Source organism: Balaenoptera ricei, chromosome 8, assembly GCF_028023285.1.
Source record: "Balaenoptera ricei isolate mBalRic1 chromosome 8, mBalRic1.hap2, whole genome shotgun sequence".
NCBI classification, from domain to species: Eukaryota; Metazoa; Chordata; class Mammalia; order Artiodactyla; family Balaenopteridae; genus Balaenoptera; species Balaenoptera ricei.
The window spans coordinates 74,860,702-74,883,234 of NC_082646.1; the positions used below are offsets into that span (position 1 = coordinate 74,860,702).

Genomic DNA, 22,533 nt, shown 5'->3' on the forward strand with positions numbered 1-22,533 from the left:
AGCCCAGGAGAAGCTGCTCCTCTCCCAGAAAGGGGGTCCCTCCCTCATCTGCAGTCGGGGGCCCAGACCACCTCCTCTGGGCAGTTCAGAGTGCTCCTTCTGTCCTGCCATGTGCATTCACGTGTGTCTCGTCCATCCCTGCTCCGGTGATGTGGGTTGGTACTCTGGGGTGCTGCGTCTGGGGCTGCAGGGTCCCACCATAGGTGAGCAGGGGGCTGGCACGGGGGATAGGTGGTGGCCAGACCCCCCTTCCTGCCCATGAGCACATAGGGCAGCAGTGAGGTCCCGAAAAGCCGCTGCCTGGGCCCCCTGGGAGCTACCACTGCAGCCTCTGGGTTCTGCCCTGAGCTGCCGAGTCCAAAGCGCCCCTGGCCCCAGCCCTCCACCCCTCCCCTCCTGGGCCAGGAGTGGTGTAGCCCCAAGGGCAGGGGAGGTGGCGGGGATTGGGACAACAGTGACCAGGAAGGGTGTGGGCAGGGCCCCTCCAAGCGGGCTGACCGAGTTTCTGCTCAGATGCAGGGCCAGGGTGGGCAGCGGGAGCCCTGAGTGGGGTCGGTGTGGCCCCCAGGCGGGCGAAGCGGGAAGGAGCGGAGAAATGAGGGGCTCTGAGGGCCAGGCCTGGGTGTTCTTTTCTGTGTTGTTCACATGCTCTCTCTTTCTCTCTCTCCACTAATCATGTTTCTCTCTCTCTCTCTCCTCGTTTTGTTGCATGACTTGTGCCAGTTCTCGTGATTGTACTCTGCTCATGTCTCTCACAGACTGTCCCCAGTTAGCCTGGGACTTTTTCCCTGAGCCCCAGGCTGGGCAGCCCCCTCAGGGCTAAACCCGAGGAAATTCCCAGCCACCCCTCCCGCCCCGCCCCAGCCCTGCGTGCGCCCCCGGCGCGCCCGCTGCTGGTGTGAACAGTAAGTACCTCGGCGGTGCCTGGAGACCAGGGCACAGAAGCCAGCGTGCTGGCTCAGGGCCGGACATCGGGTTCTCCTTGCTCCAAAGTTTAAAAAAAAATGACCCTCTCGCGGACGCTCATCTCTCTCAGCCCATTTCAAAGCCTGGAAACCATCTTCGTGAGATGCTGCCCATGCTGCCATTTCATCATCACAGGCCCTCGGGTCTAGTGGGGGCCGAGGGGCCCTGGGCCAGGGGAGGCAGGGCTCCCAGCCTCCTGGGGAGTAGCTGGGAGCCGAGGGACCTGCTGGCCATCTCATCTGAAGGACGGGGTGGGGGCAGGAGGGTGGGGAGTCTTGGGTGGGCTGGCACCTCTGGCTTTTTCCATGGCTTTCCCAGGTTTGGAGAGCTGGCCCCCCCTTGCTTGGTCTCTCTTCCAGCCCCCCCTCTGGAGTTGGGAAGGGAGAATGTTCCCAGTTTCTGAGAGCACACCAAACTGCAGATTAGCCAGCAGCCCAGGGAGGCTGGCTCCTTCACAGAGAGGGACATAAACACTCCCCGCCCCCGCACCACCAGCACCCAGCCTCAGCCCCTTCTCAAAGGCCATGGTTGGGAGAAGAAGCAGGCTCCAGGGAGGGAAGGGTGTCCAGTTCACATCCACCCAGGGATCCCTGATGGCTGCCCCCTGGCCGGACCCCTGCAGAAGACCAGCCTCAACTTTGGGTCCTCTAAATGCTGTGGGAGCTGGCTGCTCCAGGGGCACAGTGCTGGGGGGCAGAGTCAGATGAGGGGTCTCAGGCTCCACCACCTACCTCTGACCCACCCCTGGGCAAGCCCTGCAGGCTGTAGATACCTCCACTGACAGATGATGGCCAGCAGAGAGACAGCAAGTCCTGGCTCCCCTCCCAGACGGAGACGCTGCCTGGTAGGACTCGCTGTTTTCCCCTTGAGGAAACTGTGTGCAGGGTACTGTGGGCCCCAACTTCTGCCCCCTCATCTACAACCTCCTCCCTTAAACCTCCCTGCCCTCTCCCCGGAGACCCTTGGGAGGGAAGACGGGACCAGCCAGACTGGGAGGCAGAACCGGGCTTGTCTGTGCGCACACGTGTGTGCCCTCAGACACACCCTAAGTGCTAGGCAGCCCCCAGCCCCCAGAGAGGCCCCAGCCCCAGTCACGTGGTATCAGAGTTACCTTGGTAACTGGCCTTTCTGGTTCAGAGTAAATTGGGGAGTGAAGCCCCTGGGATTTGTCAAGAAACGCACTGTACGTGAAATGCTTTGCCATCTTGTACGACAGACTTTTTTTTTAAGTTCCAAAATTATGATGGGATTTTTTTTTTTTTTTTTTTTTTGGATTTGCTTTACGAATAAACCTGATTGGTCCATTTCTCTTTTGACTGCCTGCCTCTTTGTAGTGACATGATATGTACACGGGCCGTGATCCCGCCCGCGGGCACGCTGAGTGTGTGCACACGGAGAAGGATCACTTCTGCGTGTAGTTACATGATGTGAACAGGGTCATGGAAGAGGGTCAAATCGGGTGGAGACTGTCTCCAGCTTTTTGCCCCTCTTTAGTCTTTCAGAGGGCCTCCCTGTGTGGTCATGCCCCTGTGGGGGTCTGTCTTCCCTTGAGGCGCTCACCCTAGAGGAGGTATTTGAGGAAAGCACAGTGCCCACCCTGGGGACCGAGTCGGCGCCACCTTGGCCAGGAAGAGTCTGCTTTGAGGGCAGAGAGCGTGGGGCAGGCTCAGTCCCCAAGAGTGATGGGCGGGGACAGAGGCTGACGGAGCTAGAGGCTCTCACTGCGCTGCTCCTGGACTTGGGAGAGCGAGAGCTCCCTGCTTTGGCCACGCTTCACCCTCACCAAATGTGCCCCAAACTTCCTCCCAGGTTCCTTCTCAGGCTACCGCAGAGGCCAAGACTCGTCTTTCCCACCCGAGTCCATCAGCCACTGTTGTCTTTACACATCCATTTGCTCTGCTTTGCGGGGGATGCTGCCCGAGAGGAGAGAGAGGAGTGGGAGCCCCTCCCAAATCCTGGCTGCTGTCACTGCCTCATGCCTACATTCCTGTTGCGCCTGTGCAAGCTGACGAGGACTGCTTGGGGCAGAGCGGGGTGGAAGACACTGGCTTGGTCTGTGTGGCGATCAGAGTGGACTGAGTGACCAGCTTAAGTCTGTGTGGGGATGGAGCAGATTGAGTGGTCATATTGGGTCTGCATGGGGGACCAGGAGACTGTGTGGCCAGGCCTAGTCCGTATGGGGGACGGAGCATACAGAGTAACCAGATTGGGTCCATATGGGGGGATTGAGTGATCAGATAGGGTGTGGAGGGGGACAGCGTGAAGCGAGTGACCAGAGGGGATCCAAATGGGGCCTGGAGTAGAGCCGATCGATGGGGTCTGGATGGGGCCAGGGATGCCTGAGCAGCCAGCTTGGATGTGGATGGGAGGCAGCAGGGCTCTGGCTGGCAGCGAAGGGGTCAGAAAAGGCTGCCTCTCTGAATAGCAGTGTTTCTGCATGTCTGTCTGTCTTCTCCCTGAGCTCTGTGTCTGGCCCTCTACCCATGACTGCATCCACACCATCCTGTCTCATCGGCCCCGCCTTGGACCTGGGGCCCGGCCCCCAGCACTGCGCTTGCTGGGCCCATCACCAACTCATCTTTTTGCAAACTTTGAGCAAACCCAGGAACCCTCCTCCCCAGCACTGTGGGCAGCCCAAGGGCTGCCTGAATGAGCCGGGGACCCCCAGCCTTGTGCCTCCCTCCATGGCCTGCTCGCTTTTCCATCCTCAGTTACGGGCTGCCCTTTGCCGATGCCCTACTTCTGGCCTGTCCCCCCCACCCCCAACTAAACAGTTTTCAGTGTCTCAATAGCTTCTGCTTATATGTTTGAAGATTCCAAACTGAATGGGGAGGTGGCGAAGGCCGCGCTGGCGAACGAAGACTGCCCCCACATAGACCAGGCCCTCACTCCCGATGAGGGCCTGCCCTTTACGCGCTCGGGCACCCGCGAGAGATACGGACCCTGCTTCCTCTTATCAACCGGGGAGTACGCGTGCCCACCTGGTGGAGGAGTGAGAAAGGGTATGTAGAGGAGGCTGCCTGGCACCCCTGCAGATGGGTGGGCGGGGCGGCGGGCAAGGGGCGCTGAGGGGCAGGCAGGCACACTGAGGGGGGCAAGGAGCAGATGGAGCCCCAGGGTCGGCCCCCGGAGGTCTGAGTCCCAGTGTTGCAAGTGGGATGGCAGGCTGGCAGAGAGAACCGGAGGTCCAGGCAGCTGTGGGTTGGAATTGAGCTGAGGGGTAGGAAGGGACTTGAGGACAGGCTGGACAACTACAGCCCCCAAGGCAGAGGGGCACCCGGGGATGTGGGAGGAGCCTCGACTCCCCCAGGCTGCTCTGGCAGATGGCAGGTCAGACCCCAAAGGCAAAGTGATCTCCCCTGTCCCTTGGTTGAGGAGGGCGACGGGGTGGGCCTGGTCTGACCAGGACCCTGTGGGCTTAGCCAACCAAGATCCATGTTCTGGAAGTGGCATCCTTTAAAGAGAATCCACAGACCAGTGGGAGGGGAGGCATGAAGAGAAAGGTAGCTTCAGGGCTTGGAGGTGAGGCCAGTGTCCTTGCAGAGGTAAGGTATGTGCCAGTCAGAATACTGCTAGTGGCAGATAGAGAACTTGCCAAGAGAAGGTGGTTACGCAGGACTCTATGCAACCCCTTCTGTCCCCAGTGCCCGTCAGCCATGGCCCTGGGTGTGGTCAGCGCCCCCTTGTGGTTGGTGAAGGCTGAGCCCCGTGGCGGTCTCTGCTCAAAGTCTCCTTGGATAGGACTCTTATCTTAGGCTGACCCCCTGGGGAAAAGGCTTCCACTAGAGCTTGAGCATGGGCTGCGGAGAGGCTTGGGGTGGGGGCCCAGCGCACCTTAGCTCCAGGCTCCAGGCATCGGCCAGGGCCTGGAAGGCAGAGGAAGCCATCCTCGGCACAGCGGACTGGCGGGGCGGCTCATGCATGTTGGGAAGCAGCTCACAGGCTCACACGGGGTGCATGCTGACCGGGGTGAGCAGGTTGGGCCAGATAGTTGGTTTTTTAGAGCAACAGTTGGTGTAGCCGGTGGCCATTCACAACTGCTCCAGTATTTGAAATGGTTCAACAATATGCAAGGAGAAAGCATAGAACTCAAAATAAAGGGCAAACCCAGAAGAGGAGAGGCAGCCCACAGGGAGATGGGGGAAGTCCTTCTGGTCACTGGTGCTTAGTGTGCTCACCTGATCCAGGCTGGTCCCTGCTTCCTTGCCCGGCCTGGAGGTCCCTTGGACCCCAGCATGGCATACCACCCCCCGCATGGTGCTGCATGGCAGGGGGGCTGCTGGCCCCAGGGGTGGGCCCCATCCTTGGCCTTCCATGGATAGGCCTGATGCTCCCCTTCACAACTGGCTTTTTCCCAAGTGGAGGCTCTAGAAAGCCAGGAACTGGGCAGCCCAGGGGGTTGCAGGGGAAGGCAGGTAGACCATTCCCAGTGGCTGTGCTCTGCCTGGTAAGGTCTCGTGGGCTGCCTGTCTCCTTCATCTTGAATGTTGGATCAATCTGTGTGGCCTAAAAGAGCAGACAGGAGAGTCTCTTTACTGGGCTTCCAGAAGCCCAGGCTGTGTGGGACAGAAGCAGCCTGTAGTGGCCAGGGAGTCCAGTGGCAACCACTGTCCACAGGTGGTACCCACTCCACAGTCCCACAGAGGCACCAAGGGTGAAGTGCCCCCACCGGCATCCACCCGGCCCCGCTCTCATGGAGTCATGACAGCCGCCGAGGACTTGCTTTTCTCAGGATGATTCCAGGCTGTAAGCCATGTGCAGGGTAGAGAAGAGTTAGGAGCTTAACCCATTGCCCCAGGAGGGAGAGAAAGAGGCGTGCTAGGCTGGCTCACTGCATGGGAGAACCAACCAGCTGGAGAAGAATCTGCCTGCCTCTGCATGCGGCTGTTCTGTCTGTCCTCCTCCTTCCGTAAAAACTAAGTACCAAGCGGGATGGGAAAGCCAAGAAGAGAAGCTCAAGTGTTAATTGTATTCTTTACATACAGATCTTTGCAAAGAAAGCCCTGTCATTGCTAAGTATATGCCGACAGAGGCTGTGAGAGTGACTTGACCAGGCGGCTTGGCCCAGGACACTGGTGGCTATTAAGCATCTGGGTGGACCTGCAGCCCCTCCTCACCCTCGGACAGAGTAAATTCACGCCATGCAGGTTTGCCGGACGAGTCCGAGTGGCCCAGGCCTTGTACTAGGACAGACGTAGCTTTTCTACGGCCAAATGGTAACTGACTGTAGAGGATTTGTTTTCCTTCTTTTCATTTTTTAAAAATTTTATTTTATTCGGGGAAGGGGTGGGATGGAAGGGTTCCTTAGCATGACTTGCATGAAGTTCAACAGAAAAACCCAGCAATCCAAACCCACCAATCCCCTGCAACTGTATGATTACCCTAAACCACGACAACAACGAAGAGAAACAAGCAAGAGTCCTCTATTTTCTTTCAAAGCGCTTTCCTTTTATACATGTTGTTGGAGCCAAACTGTAAATGGCATTTGGTAGAAACCTGTACGTTTTGGGGGGGAATGGAGCAGGGTGGGGGGAGGGGTGGGGATGGGGAACGGATTGCTTCCCTTTTTGTACACGAGATCGAGATGGAGAGTAAAGGTTCCCAAAAGGGCATTCGGTCAGTCATCGGTCATATTGACCTCACCTTCATAGTTCATCTCTCACGCGGAAACTGAGAACTTTGCTCCAAATAGAATTGTGGAAACACACTGCCGCCTTCTTCCCTCTGTTTGGCATGCTTGCGACCCAGCGGACGTCTCCCCAAGACCCCTGACAGCGGCTAGTCTAGGTTGATTCGATCATCTTAGCGGTGTGTAGATTCAGTGCGACCAACTTTCATAACAAATTGTTCATAGTAGATAATCATCACCTTATGGATTTTCCAAGTGTTCCTTCAGAGCACCAAAAAGATCAGGACCGCGGGAGGGCTGGTCCTCCTCCACCTTTATTAAGGCACAACCCGGCACTGTATGCAATTTAGTACTTCAGAGTAAAAAAACTGCATGCCCAATGTTATGCAAAGCGATTCTAGCATGAAATAAATTTTGTATCATGGTTTCTGTATAGTCTAAAGCAGATTTGTTTTCCTGAAGCAATCGGAGGTTTGCAGAGACACACTTCTGCATCTCGAATAAATATAGTATTTTCCCAACAGAAACAGAGGACAGTAGCTTGGCTTTGGTCTGATTCTAAAATTAGTGGTGGGGTAAGGGGTGGGGAAGGATGATATTTTTGAAAAACACATGCTTGAGTTGAAAAAAAAAATGCAACATCTCAAGCTCTCACTGCAGCTCGCAACATTTCCTGGAAAGAGAGCAATGCTGCTTTAGTTCAACACCCTCCCCTCCCTGGGCCCTGGCCCTCAATAATAAACAGCTGACATTGGAGATGAAGCATGGATTTGGGTTTTTATTGCCTTTGGCAGTGTCACGATTCAGTTCTGGGCCCCTGGTCAGGCCCTCTGTGGCTGGGCTGGGGTGAGCCTGAGCCCTGGCTCCTCTGATCTCAGGGACCCACCCAAGGTGCTGGCTGTCCTCTCACTGGGGGAAAGTCAGGACTGCCCCCTGCCCCACAACCTGCAGATCCTGTTGGGTGGGGGGAGGGAGGCAGCCCTCAGAAGGAATCAGTCAAAAAAAGGCCCTAAGATGAGCCCATCCTCTAGGGGGTTCACCAATACGGAAACTTCTCTGTGGATCCATGCCGTATTCATGACTCCTTGAATCTGGTTTTGTCGGAGCTCCCAGCTCCCGCCCCCACCACTGCCCTTCATGCAGACCATGGTCACCTCCCTCCTAAGGCCATCCTTGAATCTGATGGAGCCAGAGGCCGGGGTATGACTGGTCCAGGTGCCCTATCCAGCTGAACCCTTGCTGGGCCCAGTCTGGTGGTCACCTCATCACATACCCCTCCCTCAGCCTGAGGCATCTTGGAAGGGGTGGAGCCCTCTCCTAGGGATGCTGATTTGCTTGGGTTGTTCACTTGGCTTTGGTTGGGGGTAGAGTGGGGGATTGGGGTTCCAATTCTTTTCCTATCCATTAGAGAATCTCCGGGGGAAAGTCCCTAATGGTCATGGCACTCCACCTCTGAGCATTTTACAGATGAGGAACTGAGGCCCAGAGGGGAGTGATCTGACCAGGGCCACAAACAAGTGGGGGTCAGTTTCCCCTGGATTTCCGTTCCCTGATGCCTCCCAGCATGGCCAAGACAACGATCATATGGGTGGGTGGGAGGCTGAAGGTGGGTGTCGAATTCTCACCCAATAGTTTCTCACCCCCTCTAAGCATTTTCCTCACCAATGTGGGGTGGGGATCAGTGCAGCAGTGAGCATGGCAAGGCCTCTGCCCAGGGGTTATGCAGCCGAAGAGCTGCCAGATCCACACCATGTATATAACAGCCATTCATAAGCATCAGGATGTAGAAGCCAAGTGGCCTCAGTGGCTGCAGGGAGGGCAGAGTTCCCTCTACTTGGGGTCCGCCCTGGAAGAAGTGCCTCTGGTGGACTCAGGTGGGACTTGACATACGGCCGTTTGGAATAGGGGTTTTCAGGGACACAGTAGCTAACGGGGAACAGGGATTAACATACATTGAGCATCTGCCATGTGCAGGGCATCTGAGATAAGTGGTCTGATGATGACCCACAGTAATTCAACATGTTCATTTTAGAGGCAAGAGAACAGGCACAGAGAAGTAAAGTAACCAGCTCAAAGCCACACAGCCAATGAAGGATGAAGCCAAGATTTTAACCCAGGTGGTCTGACTCCAGAGCTCAGGGGAAGCTGTCTCAAGTTAATTGAGGTCTTGCTGGGGCTGGAGATGGAATTGATTGGAACACTGGTCCTGAATCCCAGGGCCCTCAGGCCATGGGTATGACAGAAGGCCCACTGACACACTGCTCTGAGCCTTCCACGCACACATCTGACCACCTCAATTTTCTGCATAAACACCTGTTGCCCTAAGAATGAAGTCGGAGCTCCTTAAATTGGCTAGCAAGGCCCTCCAGCACTCCTCTCCCAACTGTCACCTCTCCGTGCTCTGGTCGCTGGGAAATTCGAACCCTGCCGCTGTTATACATGTGCCCCTTAGGACCTGGAACCCCATCCCATTTCCTGACTCACTCCCTACCTCCCAATTTCGATTTCTCACTAAGTCACTTCACTCAGAAGTGGTGGATGGTGGTGGAGGGCTTTACTCTGAGCCCCAGGCCTGGATTCACCGTTCTCAAGCACAGCCTCATCGAATTTTGGCCTGATGGCCCACTGGGACTGAAGGTGGTAGGGCGTCAAGGGAAGCCAGGGCGCCTGCAAGGGGAGACTGTGTGTGGTATGTTAGGACGTAAACATCCTGCTCACACCTGGTACGTGGCCGCCCTTTGACAATCACTGCAGGGGCTGCGGGCCCAAGACCTATGAGCACACGATGGGGTCTCACTCCCCTCTCCTTTTTCCTTCCCTCGTTCTCATGGGGTGGCAGCGGGGGCGGGGTGAGGGATATGAAGGCCAATCAACTTAGTCTATAGGGAAAAAAATCATTCTTAGAAATGAGTGGGCATTTTCTCATTAGCTAATCACTGTCAAATGGTTGTGCTATCCACAGCATAGTTATCAAACATCTGTAAGAGATGAAAGCAGAGGATGGGAGGGGGTGAGGGGATCACAGAACCCACTCGTTTAGCCTCCTCACCCATGGTGACCCTATCATGCTTATTGGGTACTTTCTCTGTCCCAGGACCTGTCCTTAATGAAGGGATTCCAGAATTGACCGAGACCTGGTCCCTTACTCTTGAAGAGATCAGGATCTAGTAGAAGTGAGGGGCTTGGACATCTACAAGTCTGAGAATAACCAGTAGGGTTCAAAGGGTCCAGAAAAAAGTCTGGGAGACACTGTCAACAGACCCTCACCCCGCTGGCGCTTTCAGGCACTCATCAATCTGGCGAGTGAACTGATGCAGAGAAGCCTGTCCGCCACTGTCAGGGAGGGAGAAATGGAGGAACTGGAGGGGACTGGACAGTCTATGGTGTCATCCAGTGCCAAGAGCCATTCACTCTTGCATGCATGGATTAGCTGTGTTCCGCATGCTTCTAAGAAGGGTCTGGCTCAGGTTCTGAGCAAGGCTCCGAGATTTAGGGCTGACGTACCACCTCACCCTGTTTCAGGCTGGGAAGGAGCTCCGAGACACTTTCTTGTGCCCACAGGGAAGCCTTGGGAGGGGCATTAGAGCTCAGCAGCAGAGGACATGGGATTTGGGTTTCTTCCAGCAAGTGCTGAAAGAGGTAGGGGGAACTCTGCACGGCTGTGCAGTGAGAGTGTGCGCTCCTCAGGAGTGGAAACCCTGCCTGGGAGGTATGGGCCTGAGGACTTACCCACGTGGGGTGGTCTTCCAGTGCAGACCACCCGGTCTGTAGGACAGTGGGTGGTGGCCAGTAATGGTGGACTTGCTCCAGTCTGGGTCATCTCTGGGCCATCCAATTACTCCATCTCTGAAGGCTTGGTCACCTTGGCAAGACCAGCACAGAGTGCACAGAGATGACCTTACTTCCATTCTGGAAGTGCTTTAGAGGCTGTGCTGGCCTCTACTGGTTCTGGGAGGTGGGGGAACAAAGGGCTTTGCTGGCCAGGGCAGTGATGTTTCTAGGGTACAATACTGGGAGCAGGACTCCACGTACTGGTGTTCAAGGTCAGCCAATGGCCATGGGTGGTCTCTAGGTGCAGGCCTGGGGAGCTCAGGATGGCCCTAATCCCCAGTCTCCTGAGTCGAACCCCCACTGGTCCCAGGGCCACCCCTTGTCTGCCCCCCTTGTCTGGCTCGAGGCCCTGGATGGGTCACCTCTCAATCAGGACCCTGGGCCAGGAGTGAGGTGTATGGCCTTGAGATGGTCCCTTCCCCTTTTTAGGCCTCTGTTTTCCCACATGACCAATGAAAACGTTGGATAAGATCAGTGGTTTTAAAACTTTCTCAAGGACCCCTTTGTCAAGTGAAATCTTACATGAAGCCTGATATACAGTGTAGACTGAAATGAGGCTGCTGTGAATAAGGTGGAGGGTGGGGACCCAGACCTCTGTCTACTTGGCCTTCCTTTACCCACAGCCCACAAGGTGGCCGCTGAGTTCTCAGGAGAATGCTGTCAGTCTCAGGAGACTGCTAGGGTTCTAGAACGCAGTTTGAAGGCCACGAGGCTAGAAGGTCATTACAGGTCCTCCAGCTGTGGTGTCCTGGGGTTCCGTAACATCCTCAAGCCCTTGAGCCCAGTGCTCCCAGATCCAAGCGCTCTCCTGAGTCAGAGGAAGGTGGTGTGGGACGCACCACAACCCGGGCTGGCGAGCTGGAGACACTGCCACTCAGCCCTCCGGGGAAAGCCACTTTCTGAGGCCCTCTGGCCAAAGGCCTGTTGCTGGTCACAGCAGAGAGAAAGCTGCTATGTCCCCCAGAGCCATAGCTGCCACCTGGGGAAGCCTGAGGCCTGGGGTCTGGCCTGCTCCCCATTTCACGTGAGGGCCCTCCTCCTGCAGAGGCCAGGGCCTGGGGGCAGATGTCAGGGGTCAGGGTCTTTCCCTGCAGACCCCCCTTCCCACACTGTGTCTGTCCCTCACCCGAAACTACAGCTTGGCAATTACAGTCACACAGACTAGTTGCAGAGCCCTTCCTGGCTCAGATGAAGACATTGATCTTGGGAGTTTCATTGGTTCTAGATTCCTTTGTTTGTCCCAGGGGTCTCCTCTGCCCGGTCTTTCCAGAAGTTTTGTCTCTTCCTCCACTTACTCATCTATACTTCCTCCACCCCTCACCCCCACTCCAGAGCCTTCTCCCTTGGTCCTAGTCACCAAGACAAGAACTCCTTCCTGTCCAAGTAACCAGCCACCTGATCAGGGTACCTCGATATCCTTGAACCAGCAAACTACATGCTCTGGGTGCTGAGAATGAAATCCCAGGAGAGGCTTGTGGCTGTCCTAAGCATGGCCTATAGGAACCTTTGTCTTGCTGAATCAAAGCCTGCTGGGGCAAAACAAGCACTGGGGACAGAGCTGGGCTTTGTGTCCTCACCAGCTAGGGACAGGCTGGAGCCTTCCTCTGCTTCCCATGTCCTTGGGTGAGGACTGAACCCTCATTCTCACATGCTGGGCAGAAAGGATGTCCATTCCTTGAGCCCAGATACTGGGCTCCCATCGTTCCCGTCTGGTCAGCCCACCCAGAGTGCCTCCTGAATCCTTCGCAGGCCAACACCGCAACCTGACAAAGCATTTCTCTGGGGACACTTTGGGTGGGTAAAGTTGCTTTATTAAAGGGTCTCTGTCACAAGCCCCCCATTTCTGAACCTGTCAGATTGGCTTTGGGGAGAAGCTTCTGCATGTCTGTCTTTCCAGTTTCTCTCTTGGTCCATGGCTTCTTGAGATCCGGCTTCCTTGGTGGCATCTGGGAAAGGATCAGTGACCCTGGGGCGCTGGCCCAGGGCAGGGAGGGCTGGCCGCTGGCAGAGGGCCAGGGAGTGGCCGGCTCCGCAGCCCACACGGAGTCCCGACAATGACCGCAGAGCCGGCACGGGCTTTGGGGCCCAGACGTTGGCTTCAGTGCCGTCCCCGCACATGCCATGCTCGTTCCAGCCCCAAGAGTAACACGTCCCGCCTGCGAGGGAGAGACGAGACTGCTGTAGATGTGGTTCTGGGGAACAGGGCCGAAACACTCACCCTGGGGGCGCAGGTATCACCGCAAACCCCCAGTTTACGCAGGAAGAAACCAAAGCTCAGCCACACCTGGGGGCCCGCTCGCCACCTCTGCTTCCGCCCCTGCCCTCCTAAGTCTGCTCTTTTCTTCACTCCCACCAGCCCACAACCGTTCAGGTCCCAAACCTGGCTCTCCTCCGTGGCCCCTCCCTCAGTGTCACCTCCCACCCCCACACCTGCATCTCACACACACACACACACACACACACAGTCCTAGACCTGCCAGTTCTGCCTCCGAAAGTCTCTCAAATCCTTCCACACCTCTCCATCTCCACTGCCATCACCCTGATCCCAACCCCATTTTCTCTCATCTGGGCCACACCAACAGCCAACTAACTGGGCTGTTCGCCAGCCACTCTGATCTTCAGAGAGCATCAAAATAATCTCTGAGGATGCAGATCTAACCAGGTCACTCCCCTGCTTCAACCCTTCACTGACTTCCCCCCGCCCTTAAAGGCCTTTCCTTGCCTGTGAGGCCCTGAGTGATCTGGCTCCGGACCAGCCTGCTGAGGTCCCCCTGCACAACTCTCCCCACCTCACTGCATGCCAGAACCCCTGCCTTCCTTCAGTCCTTGAAATATGCCCTGTGGGGCCGGCCTTTCTCTCCAAGTCCTGGCTTTGCTGGGCTCCACAACCCCCATCCTTCAGAATCTGTTTAAATCATGCTCAGAGGCCAGATTCCCTGGCACTCGATCAACTTGGATTCTTGTCATTGCCCTTGTACTTTCCCTCATAGGCGGCGGATAGATGGTCTGGGTGGTGATGTGTTTACTATCCCCTCCTCACTAGACTGTCTGCCCTACAGTGAGAGAAGGAACACATATGTTCTGTTCACTGCCCTGTCTCTAGCACAGTGCCTGGTCCCCAGCTGCGGCTCAACAGGGGTTTGCTGACTAGATCAAAGACTGAAGAACTCAGAGTCCTACGGCCAATCTCCAAGCCAGCATTCGAGCACAGGTCTCTCTGACAGCCTGTGATGCTCCCACCCCATCACAGCACCTCTTCCTAGGTTTTGGACCCATTCCTGGAGTCTAACTGAACTCGCTCACACTTTTCTGTAGTTGTTTAAAAATATATATATATTTTTTTCTGGATATAAAAGTAATACATCTTCATGCTAAAAAGGGGAAAAAAAGAGAAAAATATGGATAGGTGTAAAGAAAAGCAGACTTCTAGAATCTTGCCCACTGCTATGAATATTTTAGGTATCTCTTTCAAACCTTCAATTTGTGAAACTTGTAAATATTTGTGTATATATTGTGTTGTTTTTATGCCTTAATAACACAAGCATTTCTCCATAGAACTGGGAATTGTTCAAAAAGTAAATTAAAAATAATTTGTTTGAAATTTTGAAAAAGCTCAATATGCAGAAAAGTACAAAAAATAATTTAACAGAAAGACATATTCCTCAGTCAGATTCAGAACATTAGTTACCATTTTGCCATATTTGCTTCAACCTTTAAAAAAATAAATCAATTATAAAGATACAGTTTAAGACCCACCTCCCATCCTTGGCCCTCCATCCATTCCCTCCTTCCTGGAAGTAACCACTATTTGAAGTTGGTGTACATTACTTGCATGCTTGTTTTATATTTTTCTACATGTATGTGTCCTTAAATACTATATAAAAATTTTAGTTTGTTTTAAAGATTTACATAAGTAGTGTCATTCAAATATGTATCTTCTGTTATGACGTGCTCTTTATACCATTGTTTTTGAAATCTATCTGAGCTGATAGTTACAGATTTAGTTCATTTATTTTAACTGTGCATAGTACACATCCCATTATACATAAATCATATTTTACTCATCCATTTCCCTTCTGATGGATGGTTCTTTAATGATAATTGTTGCTACTTTATTACACAATGTAATATATAATATACCATAATATTTTACAACAATACTATTATTATTGTTGCTACTATAAACAACACTGCAGCAAACATCCTGGAACACGTATCCTTGTACAAGTTGGTGTTTGTGCACATTGATCCCCAGAAGTGTGATTGTGGTGGAATCACATGTTTACATTTACCAGGTGTGGCCAAACAGCTCTCCACCATGGCTGTAGTCCCATCATTTATGGTCCCATCAGCAATGGATATGAATTCGTTTCCCTCTATCTTTGCCTTTAGACTCTTGCTATTCTGATTAAGTACATGTGATTAATTTGCATTTTCTTGACTACTAGTGAGATGGAGCGTGTCTTTATATTACTAGCCCTAAATTGCTTTTTCTATGAATTGCGTGTTTACATTCTTCACCTGTTTTGCTCTTTGTTTGCCTTTTTCTTACTGATTTATAAGTGTTCTTTGTATATTCTTTTGTTTATATAACTGTTATAAGCATTGCAAGTGTCTTCTCCCAGGAGTCTGTGGTGTCTCTTCACTTTGTTTATGGTCTCTTTTGTTGTCCAGATTTATGTAAAATGACTGCCTAACTGCCCATTATGGAGATTAAACAATTTCCTTAACCTGTATCCTATTATCAGATAGGTTGTTTCTAATTTTTCATTATTTTGTATAACATTTCTATGAACATCTTTGTGCATGAATCTTTGTCTACATCTCTATTTTCTCAAATTAGATTCTTAGAATGGGAATTCCTGGTCAAATGGTATGGACATTTTTGAGATTCCTGAGTATTGTTTTGAGTACTGCCAGAATACTTTTCAGAAAGGCCACTTGAATATATCTACAACAATCTGTGGGACTCTCTGTATCACTCCAGCATTGCCAGTATTCATTAGTTATTATAGTATTTAAAAACCTTTTCTAATTTGAAGACAAAAATGGTATCTCATTATTTTTATTTGCACTTTTCTGATTCCCACAGAAATTGAAAAATAATTCTTATTTTCCTCACATATTTGTATTTCCTCTTTCGTGTATTGTCTGCTTAATACATTTTTCCTGTTTCATATAGAAGAGTTTAAGTGCTCAGACCCAAGAGCCAGATGGCGTGGGTTCAATCTCATCTTCTCCATTTATTAGCCGTGACCTTGGGCAAGTTACTTAGCTTCTCTGAGCCTCAGTCCCCTCATCTGTTAAACGGGGATAGTAATAGTACCTTTATCATAAAGGTTATAAATACTTATTCATTTACAAGGATTAAATGAGCAAGTATACATAAAATACATAGTATAGTAGTCCACCCTTTTGTGCAGGGGACACTTTCCAAGACCCCCAGTGGATGCCTGAAACCAGGGAGAGTACCAAATTCTATGTATACTGGTTTTTCCTATACTCATGGGCATGTAGCATGTACAGTATGGATGGGCTGGACAAAGGGCTGATTTACATCCTGGGCGGGATGGAGCTCAACAGAGCAAGATTTCATTACACTACTTGGAATGGCACACAATTTAAAAGAGTTGTTTATTGCTGGAATTTTCCACTTAATATTGTCTGACCGCGGTTGACAGTGGGGTAACTGAAACCACTAAAAGCAACACTGCGGATAAGGGGGCACTACTGTACTAAATGAAAATTTGCTGTTGTTGTTGTTCTCAAGAGCCTTATTGTTTTAAAGATTTTTATTTTAAGAATATTAATTCTATGCCATATCTGGCATAACTATTTTTTCTCAGTTTGATTTAAAATTTTGTTTTAGGTCTTTTGATGTAAAACATAAATTTTATGGTTCTAGGTAGTACAATTTCTTGTTTATTTATCTTATCCTTTCTTCCATAGTTTGTAAGAATTGAAAGCCTATCCCTATCCAGATCAGAAAATATTCTTTTGATTTTTTTCAATGATCTGAGTTTCTTAAAAAATCTTTACATTTCACTCATTAACCACTGAAAATCTGTTTTGCAGACCACTCTTTCACAGAGAGAGGCTGGCTGGCCCGGGATTACCCTTCTCTTTCCTTTTTCCTGGTAGGAAGGCAATCATTAGCCAAAAGCTTGGGCTTGGGGAAACACAGATGTCTGCCTGTTTGGCCCATGAATGAGGAAATGCACACAGAGAGGATGAACCCCGGGCCACAAGTCCTGCAGTTAAGCAGGAGTTTCAGCCAGGTGGACCTGAGGCACAAGGCGGAGAATGGAACAGGCTTGGTACCTGCGGGCCTAGCTCGGCACCTGGCGTGGGCTTTGTGCCCGGCCCTGGTGAGTGGCACCAGCTGACGGTCAGCAGGAATGGGGGTGGGAGGAAGGCAGCGCTGACCTACCAGCAGGATGCGGCACAATGGGCAGCTGGCAGGTCCCTCTCCTCCTGCCAAAGGAAACGCTCTGAGGAAGCCATGTTTGGGGCCGGGGTAGCCCACTGGGTTGAGAAGCCTGGCAAAGGCTCAGATACAGTTTCCCCCAATACTTCCAAAGAAGCTGACTCGAGGTTAGGTGCTTTATATTCTTTATCTCATTTAATTCTAACAACCTTGTGAGGCAGCCGTGTTTTATAGATTATTCTCATTTTATAGTTAATGAAACTGAGGCTCTAGAACCCAGACAGTGTGGCTCCAGAATCTGTGCTAAACTCTGCATATTCTATACCAGGGCTTGCCAGAGTTATTCTATAAAGGCAAACAGTAAATACTTTAGGTTCGATGGTCTCATTCGGTCTCTGTTGCATATTCTTATTCTTTATTACAAGCCTTTAAAAATCATTCTTAGCTCGCAAGGCCGTACACAGCAGGCCCGTGGGTTGTACTCCGTCAGCCCCTGGTATATATATAATACATACTGTGGACTGTGCTACGCCGTCCTGGGTCCCACATCACCACACAGCTGTGTGACAATGGTATGTCTGTCCCCAGCTACCTCACAGGGTTGCTAGGAGGAGGCCTGCATGTGCTGATATACATTTAATGCCCTGGCACAGTGCCTGACACATGGTGACAGCTCACACCCACGTATGAAGCAGACCACGGGGAGAGGAGGAAAAGGCAAGGAAGGCCATGCTGGTGGCAAACCTTCCCAGCAGATGGGAAGGCCTAGGGTGGAATGACGAGTCAGGGGTTCCCCAACACTTTAAACAAACCTCCTATAGAAAAAAACCAGGCTGCTGAACTCGGAGAATGAAAGATGGGCCATCCCAGTAACAGAAGGACTCACACAGGACATTTTTCGGTTCTGAGCTCCTCCAGCATTTTAGGATATGTTTCAAGCACACCCCCTGTCCCCCACCCTCACTTAGGGCCACCTATTCAGGGGCACAGTGAAGATGGAAAGGCCGTCTGGACTCAGCAAGATGCTACTACGCAGGCTGTTCTCATGTAGAGGTGAGAGGAAGGACAGCCCATGATAAGCCTCTTCCTAAGCTAACTGGAATACGGGACACCCACTTTTCAAAACAGGTGAGTTCATGATGATTCCTGGCATTACAGAGGACTCTCTGCAGTGTGCCTGGCACTCACCAGGTTCTTGAGGACACTGAGATCCCACCTGATTGATCTAGATCTGTTTTACTGGCCCCAGGGCACATGGCTGAGCCTTGGGTGGAGAGCTCATAGTTACAGAGGGATTCCCTAGCCTCTTCAGATTTCGGGCCCTTGCTCACGGGGCTCAGTGGAGTTGATGCAGGCTGTGACAAGTGACAAAGCTCATGGCCCACCACACTTGCGTCAGCCTAAGAGCCCTGCAGGCAGCGGAACCTCGGGGCTGGCAGGGTCCCCAGCACAGGCTGGACACAGTACCCAAATCTGTTCAGGTCTTGTGGCACCTGCCTGGGCTTCTTGGCAACCTGGGTCCTCACAGGGCCTTATGGTGCTGGGACTGCAGCCCAACTCTAGGAAGGGGGCAGCGTTTCTGCTGGAGGGTCTTGCCTAGGAGGGGCAAACACCTGAGCATGTGTGGCATAAACTCCTGGTTGTCCCTGAACCACAGAATGGAGACTACATTTCCCAACCTTGGCTGCAGCTGGGCGTGGCCAATGAGATTCGAGCTGAAATGTTTTGTAGTAGCTTATGGGATCCTCCCTTCAAAGACAGATGGCATGTGCCCTTTGCCCCTTCCTCCATCCTGTCACTGGAAATGTGGATGTGATGGCTGGAGCTCTAGCTGCCATTTCTGACCATGAAAATGAGGGCTACAACCTAGGGATGGTGCTTCTCAGTTTCACAAAAATGTTACCTTAATTCTCACAGCAACTCTCTGAGGTGTTCTTACCTCCATTTTACAGATGAGGAAACTAGGCTCAGAGAGGTAAAAGAACTTGTCCATGGTCACGTGGCCATTCTAGTCAGGACTAGGATCCAGGACTCCTGAGTCTCAGCCTCCTTCACTAGTTCCAAAATGGTAATAAAGTCACCGAATACTTAGTGTATGCCAGGCCCTGTGATAAGCACTTTATATGAATTAATTCACTGACTCCGCACAAGACTGTGAGGTACAGCCTAACACACCAGGGAGGTGGTATGAACTGTGCAAGGTCACATAGCTGGTGAGAAGCGGAGCTGAACTCAAACCCAGGCAGTAGGACTCCAGAACCTCTTCTGTTAATATATACTGTTCTCTCTAGCAAAACCTCTGTTCCTCAGATAATGAAGAAAAGGTAGAGAGGCATGGCACACCTGTACAGGAACAAGGTCAGTGATGGAAGGCCAGAGCCGTAGCTGGTGAGAGCAGGAGCACTCTGCAGAGGAGCAGAAACCTCCCCGAGCCCTTGGGAGCGCTGGGGCTGAGGCAGAGGCAGCCGCAGCAGGCCCTGCTGCACCCCACCCCCATCCGCATCTGGTGGGGCGGGGAGAGGAGGGCGGGATGGTGCGAAAAGTTAGGCAGCCAATGGTTCACCTTGTCTCTTGCCTGTCAAAGGCCTCACAAGGAACTAGGGCATCAGGCAGGGCTGCTCTTCTGCAACACCAAGCAGAGAGAGAGAGAGACAGGAGGGGTGAGGTCTGAGCGCCTCACGCAGAGGAAGTCTCTGGATTCAGGCAGGTGGTCAATGCCAGTGTGGACGGAGCTGGCCTTGGAGCCGGGCAAATTTGGAAGAAACTTCTGAGTGTCTAGCTGCCCAAGCTCATGGGTATCCCACCCTTTGGGCAGTAATTGGTGGTCCCTAGGTCCTGCTGTGAGCAAGGAATTCAGGCCTTCTGAAGTGTTTTGGGTCTAGGTGGCAACCTCAGGACAGAAAGAAGAGGTTCAGGTCCTGATTCTCTCTTGCTTGGACAATTACAACAGCTAGTTTCTTCTGAGGTAGCCAGCCTGGGTGGGGGAAACCAGGCTGAAATACAGCGTGAACTAGGCCTTCCCATGAACCATTTCCCGTCTCCCCAGTACCTACAACGGGCCTCTTATCTGGCTCTCAGGGCAGCCTGTCCCTCTTGGCCGCATCACCCCTCTTTCCTCTGTTCCAGCCCCATGGGCTTGCTGCTGCTCCCTGAGTTCACCCAGGCCTCTCACACAGTCGTGATTTTGCTCAGATGAGTCCATTTATCTCATCGTGTGGACGCCTCTTCTGGCTTGGGCCCTGTATGGACAAAACACCCCGAAGAGGAAAATCCAGTTTCTGCCCTGGGGCTCCCAGGCCACTAGGGTAGACAGCCATGGGGATTGACGATTACAGGGACCAATGGCATGTGTACACAAGGAGGCTGGCACAACGGCGTTTACTGTAGCATTGTTTGTAATCGTGAAAGACTGGGAGGAAACCCCTAAATACCCATCAACAGAGGAGTGTGTAAAGAAACTACAGTTTGACCCTACTGTTGAATAATATACAGCTATTAAAAATAATGAGGTAGCACTCTGTGGCCTGACGTGGCAAGATATCACAGACATTTTTAAGAGAAAATGGCTGCAGAACAATATAGAGAGTATGATTCAATTTATGCAAAGCCCCTATATATTTCTGTATGTATAGATCCTGAAGAATACATCTCAAACGGAGAATAGTCTCTGAGGAAGAGAGGGAGAAATGGGGGAAGGGCAACTGAGATTTTCTTTGTCGTGTGTTCATATATTTTAAAAAGCAATAACACAGGATGATGATCAAAAAAATAACAGTATTTCTAAGGGACAGAGGTAGCATAGAGGAAAGGATGAAACACTCTATTGCAGAGAGGAGGCCGGTGTCACTGAAAGTTCCAGGGGTTAATTCTTAGCTGGGTTTTGAAGGATGAATAAGAGTTCACTAGTCTTAAATAGAGGGTACCCACTGACATTTGCCCACTCTCAGCTGCCTTCATTGATCCTGATGGCATCCTGTTTGCTGCAGGAGTGAACTGTGAGCAGGTGTAGGGCTGGGTCCTCCTGGGCTGTTGGAAGGCTATTAATTTCACTTCCTCTGAGCTCTTAAGATACCCAGAGCTCTCTAAGCACACACACCACACTCCTCCTGGATCTCAAGGTGTTTCTATTTGTAACTGTGAGCTGGGGATGGGAGCTAGGTGCTGTGAGCAGGACACGCTCACCAATCAGCCCTCAGGCACATGGTACAGGCACTCAGGATAGAGCTACTGAGTGGAAGTGAATACATCTGGGCCGTTCCCCTGCCCACAGTCTTTCTGAGCCCCCTGCTCTGTCTGGAGAGCAGCAGGGGAGGAGTTTACACACACATAATGCTGAGATCAACTCCAGTCCTGTGCCCGGCTGCTTGTCTTTATTCCCTGATCTGTGGCCAGAGCTGCCTCCTGGCCACCGGCCTCAAGAACAGAGAGCTGTGAGTCTCTGTCCCTGGTTACACTGCCCAGAAGAGGGGCAGCTCCTACAACAGGACGGCCTAGAGAATGGCTGTGAGGACAACGGTCCCAATGGGCCAGTCTGAGGGAAGAGGCACTGTCAGTGCAGGACCCTTTCAATAAGTAGACCATCCATCACTCTCCAGGGCCAATGATGCCCTCGAGGCAGGATCTGAAGCAGAAGGAAGAAGCCATTCCAGAATCAGGAAGTGGGGCTGTTAGCCCCCAGTGTTACTCTGGAGATATTTTGGTATTGCAGCCCAGCTTGCCTCAGGGAAGGCTAAGTAGAAGATGGCTGGCCTGGGGTCCTTTCCAGACAAGGATCCATGACAGCACTGAGAACGGGGTGAGAGGAAGAGATGGGGGATGAGGGCTAAAGGCAAGGAGGCCAGAGAGGAGGCTGTGGCCATCCACCGGGTAAGAAAAGATGAGGGGTTTAGGAAGGTAATGTTTTAAACACAGCCGGAATCTGGCCACTTCTCACCAGCCCATCACCTCACACTGGCACCCCTGCAAGGGCTTCCTACCTGCTCTCTCTGCTGCTTCTGTTGTATTCTCTACACAAAACCTGAGGGATCCTGTTAAAACCTGGCACTAAGTCGACATGGCACTGCTCTGCTCAGAATCCTCCAATGGCTTCTCCTCTGACTCAGATAAACAACAGCTGGCTTCCTCCTGGACCTCATGTCCTGTCAAGTTCCACCTTGCTGACGTCACCATAGCTACACTGACTTCCTTCCTGTTCTTCAAACAGTATTGGCCTCAGGGCCTTTGCGTTTGCTGTTCCTGCAGTCGGAGTGCTTTTGCCCTGATGTCCACAGGTTCACTCCCTCATGTTGTCATGTATTTGTTCAAATGTCACCTTATCTGAGAGGCCTTCCCTGACAACTCTATATGAAGTAGCGATCTACGCCCCACCCCATCTCTGTCTCCTCACTTGCTTTATTTTTCTTTGTATTTTTAAGTGGTTATTTATTATCTCTCTCCTGCCAGAACACAAGCTCTTTGAGGGCAGGACTCTTTGTTTGCTGCTATTTCTCAGCACCTGAAACTGCACTAACAGTTCATTAGTACTAATATCTGTTGTTTGAATGAATGAACACACAAATGAATGAATGGCTACCAAGAGCACGGAGCTGTCTTGTTCTCTCCCAGAGGCTAAAAGAGAGTCCACAGATGTGGGGAGGAGATGCCACGGGCAGGCTGATTTCTGTCACCATCAGGAAGAACG

General features: G+C 52.0%; 2 protein-coding genes across 6 annotated transcripts in view; one reads left to right on the forward strand and one right to left on the reverse strand.

Annotated features, from left to right (window-relative positions):
• KCNC1 (potassium voltage-gated channel subfamily C member 1) overlaps nt 1-6,452 on the forward strand; it is a 43,766-nt gene extending 37,314 nt beyond the window's left edge. The window contains exons 3-4 of one of the 2 annotated variants that reach the window (XM_059931216.1): nt 3,780-3,968; nt 5,952-6,452. In XM_059931216.1, the coding sequence (XP_059787199.1) occupies nt 3,780-3,968; nt 5,952-6,016 (254 nt within the window). In that variant the 3' untranslated portion in view covers nt 6,017-6,452. Of the gene's footprint in view, nt 1-723; nt 2,245-3,779; nt 3,969-5,951 lie in introns of those variants that run through there. The other variant, XM_059931217.1, reaches the window with a different exon arrangement.
• The window catches only part of SERGEF (secretion regulating guanine nucleotide exchange factor), a 256,969-nt gene that overhangs the window by 17,808 nt on the left and 216,628 nt on the right, over nt 1-22,533 (reverse strand). Inside the window, exon 11 of one of the 4 annotated variants that reach the window (XM_059931218.1) lies at nt 12,216-12,582. The exons of 2 other annotated variants lie outside the window; for them this stretch is intronic. In XM_059931218.1, the coding sequence (XP_059787201.1) occupies nt 12,239-12,582 (344 nt within the window). In that variant the 3' untranslated portion in view covers nt 12,216-12,238. Of the gene's footprint in view, nt 1-12,215; nt 12,583-22,533 lie in introns of those variants that run through there. One more of the 4 variants, XR_009504666.1, reaches the window with a different exon arrangement.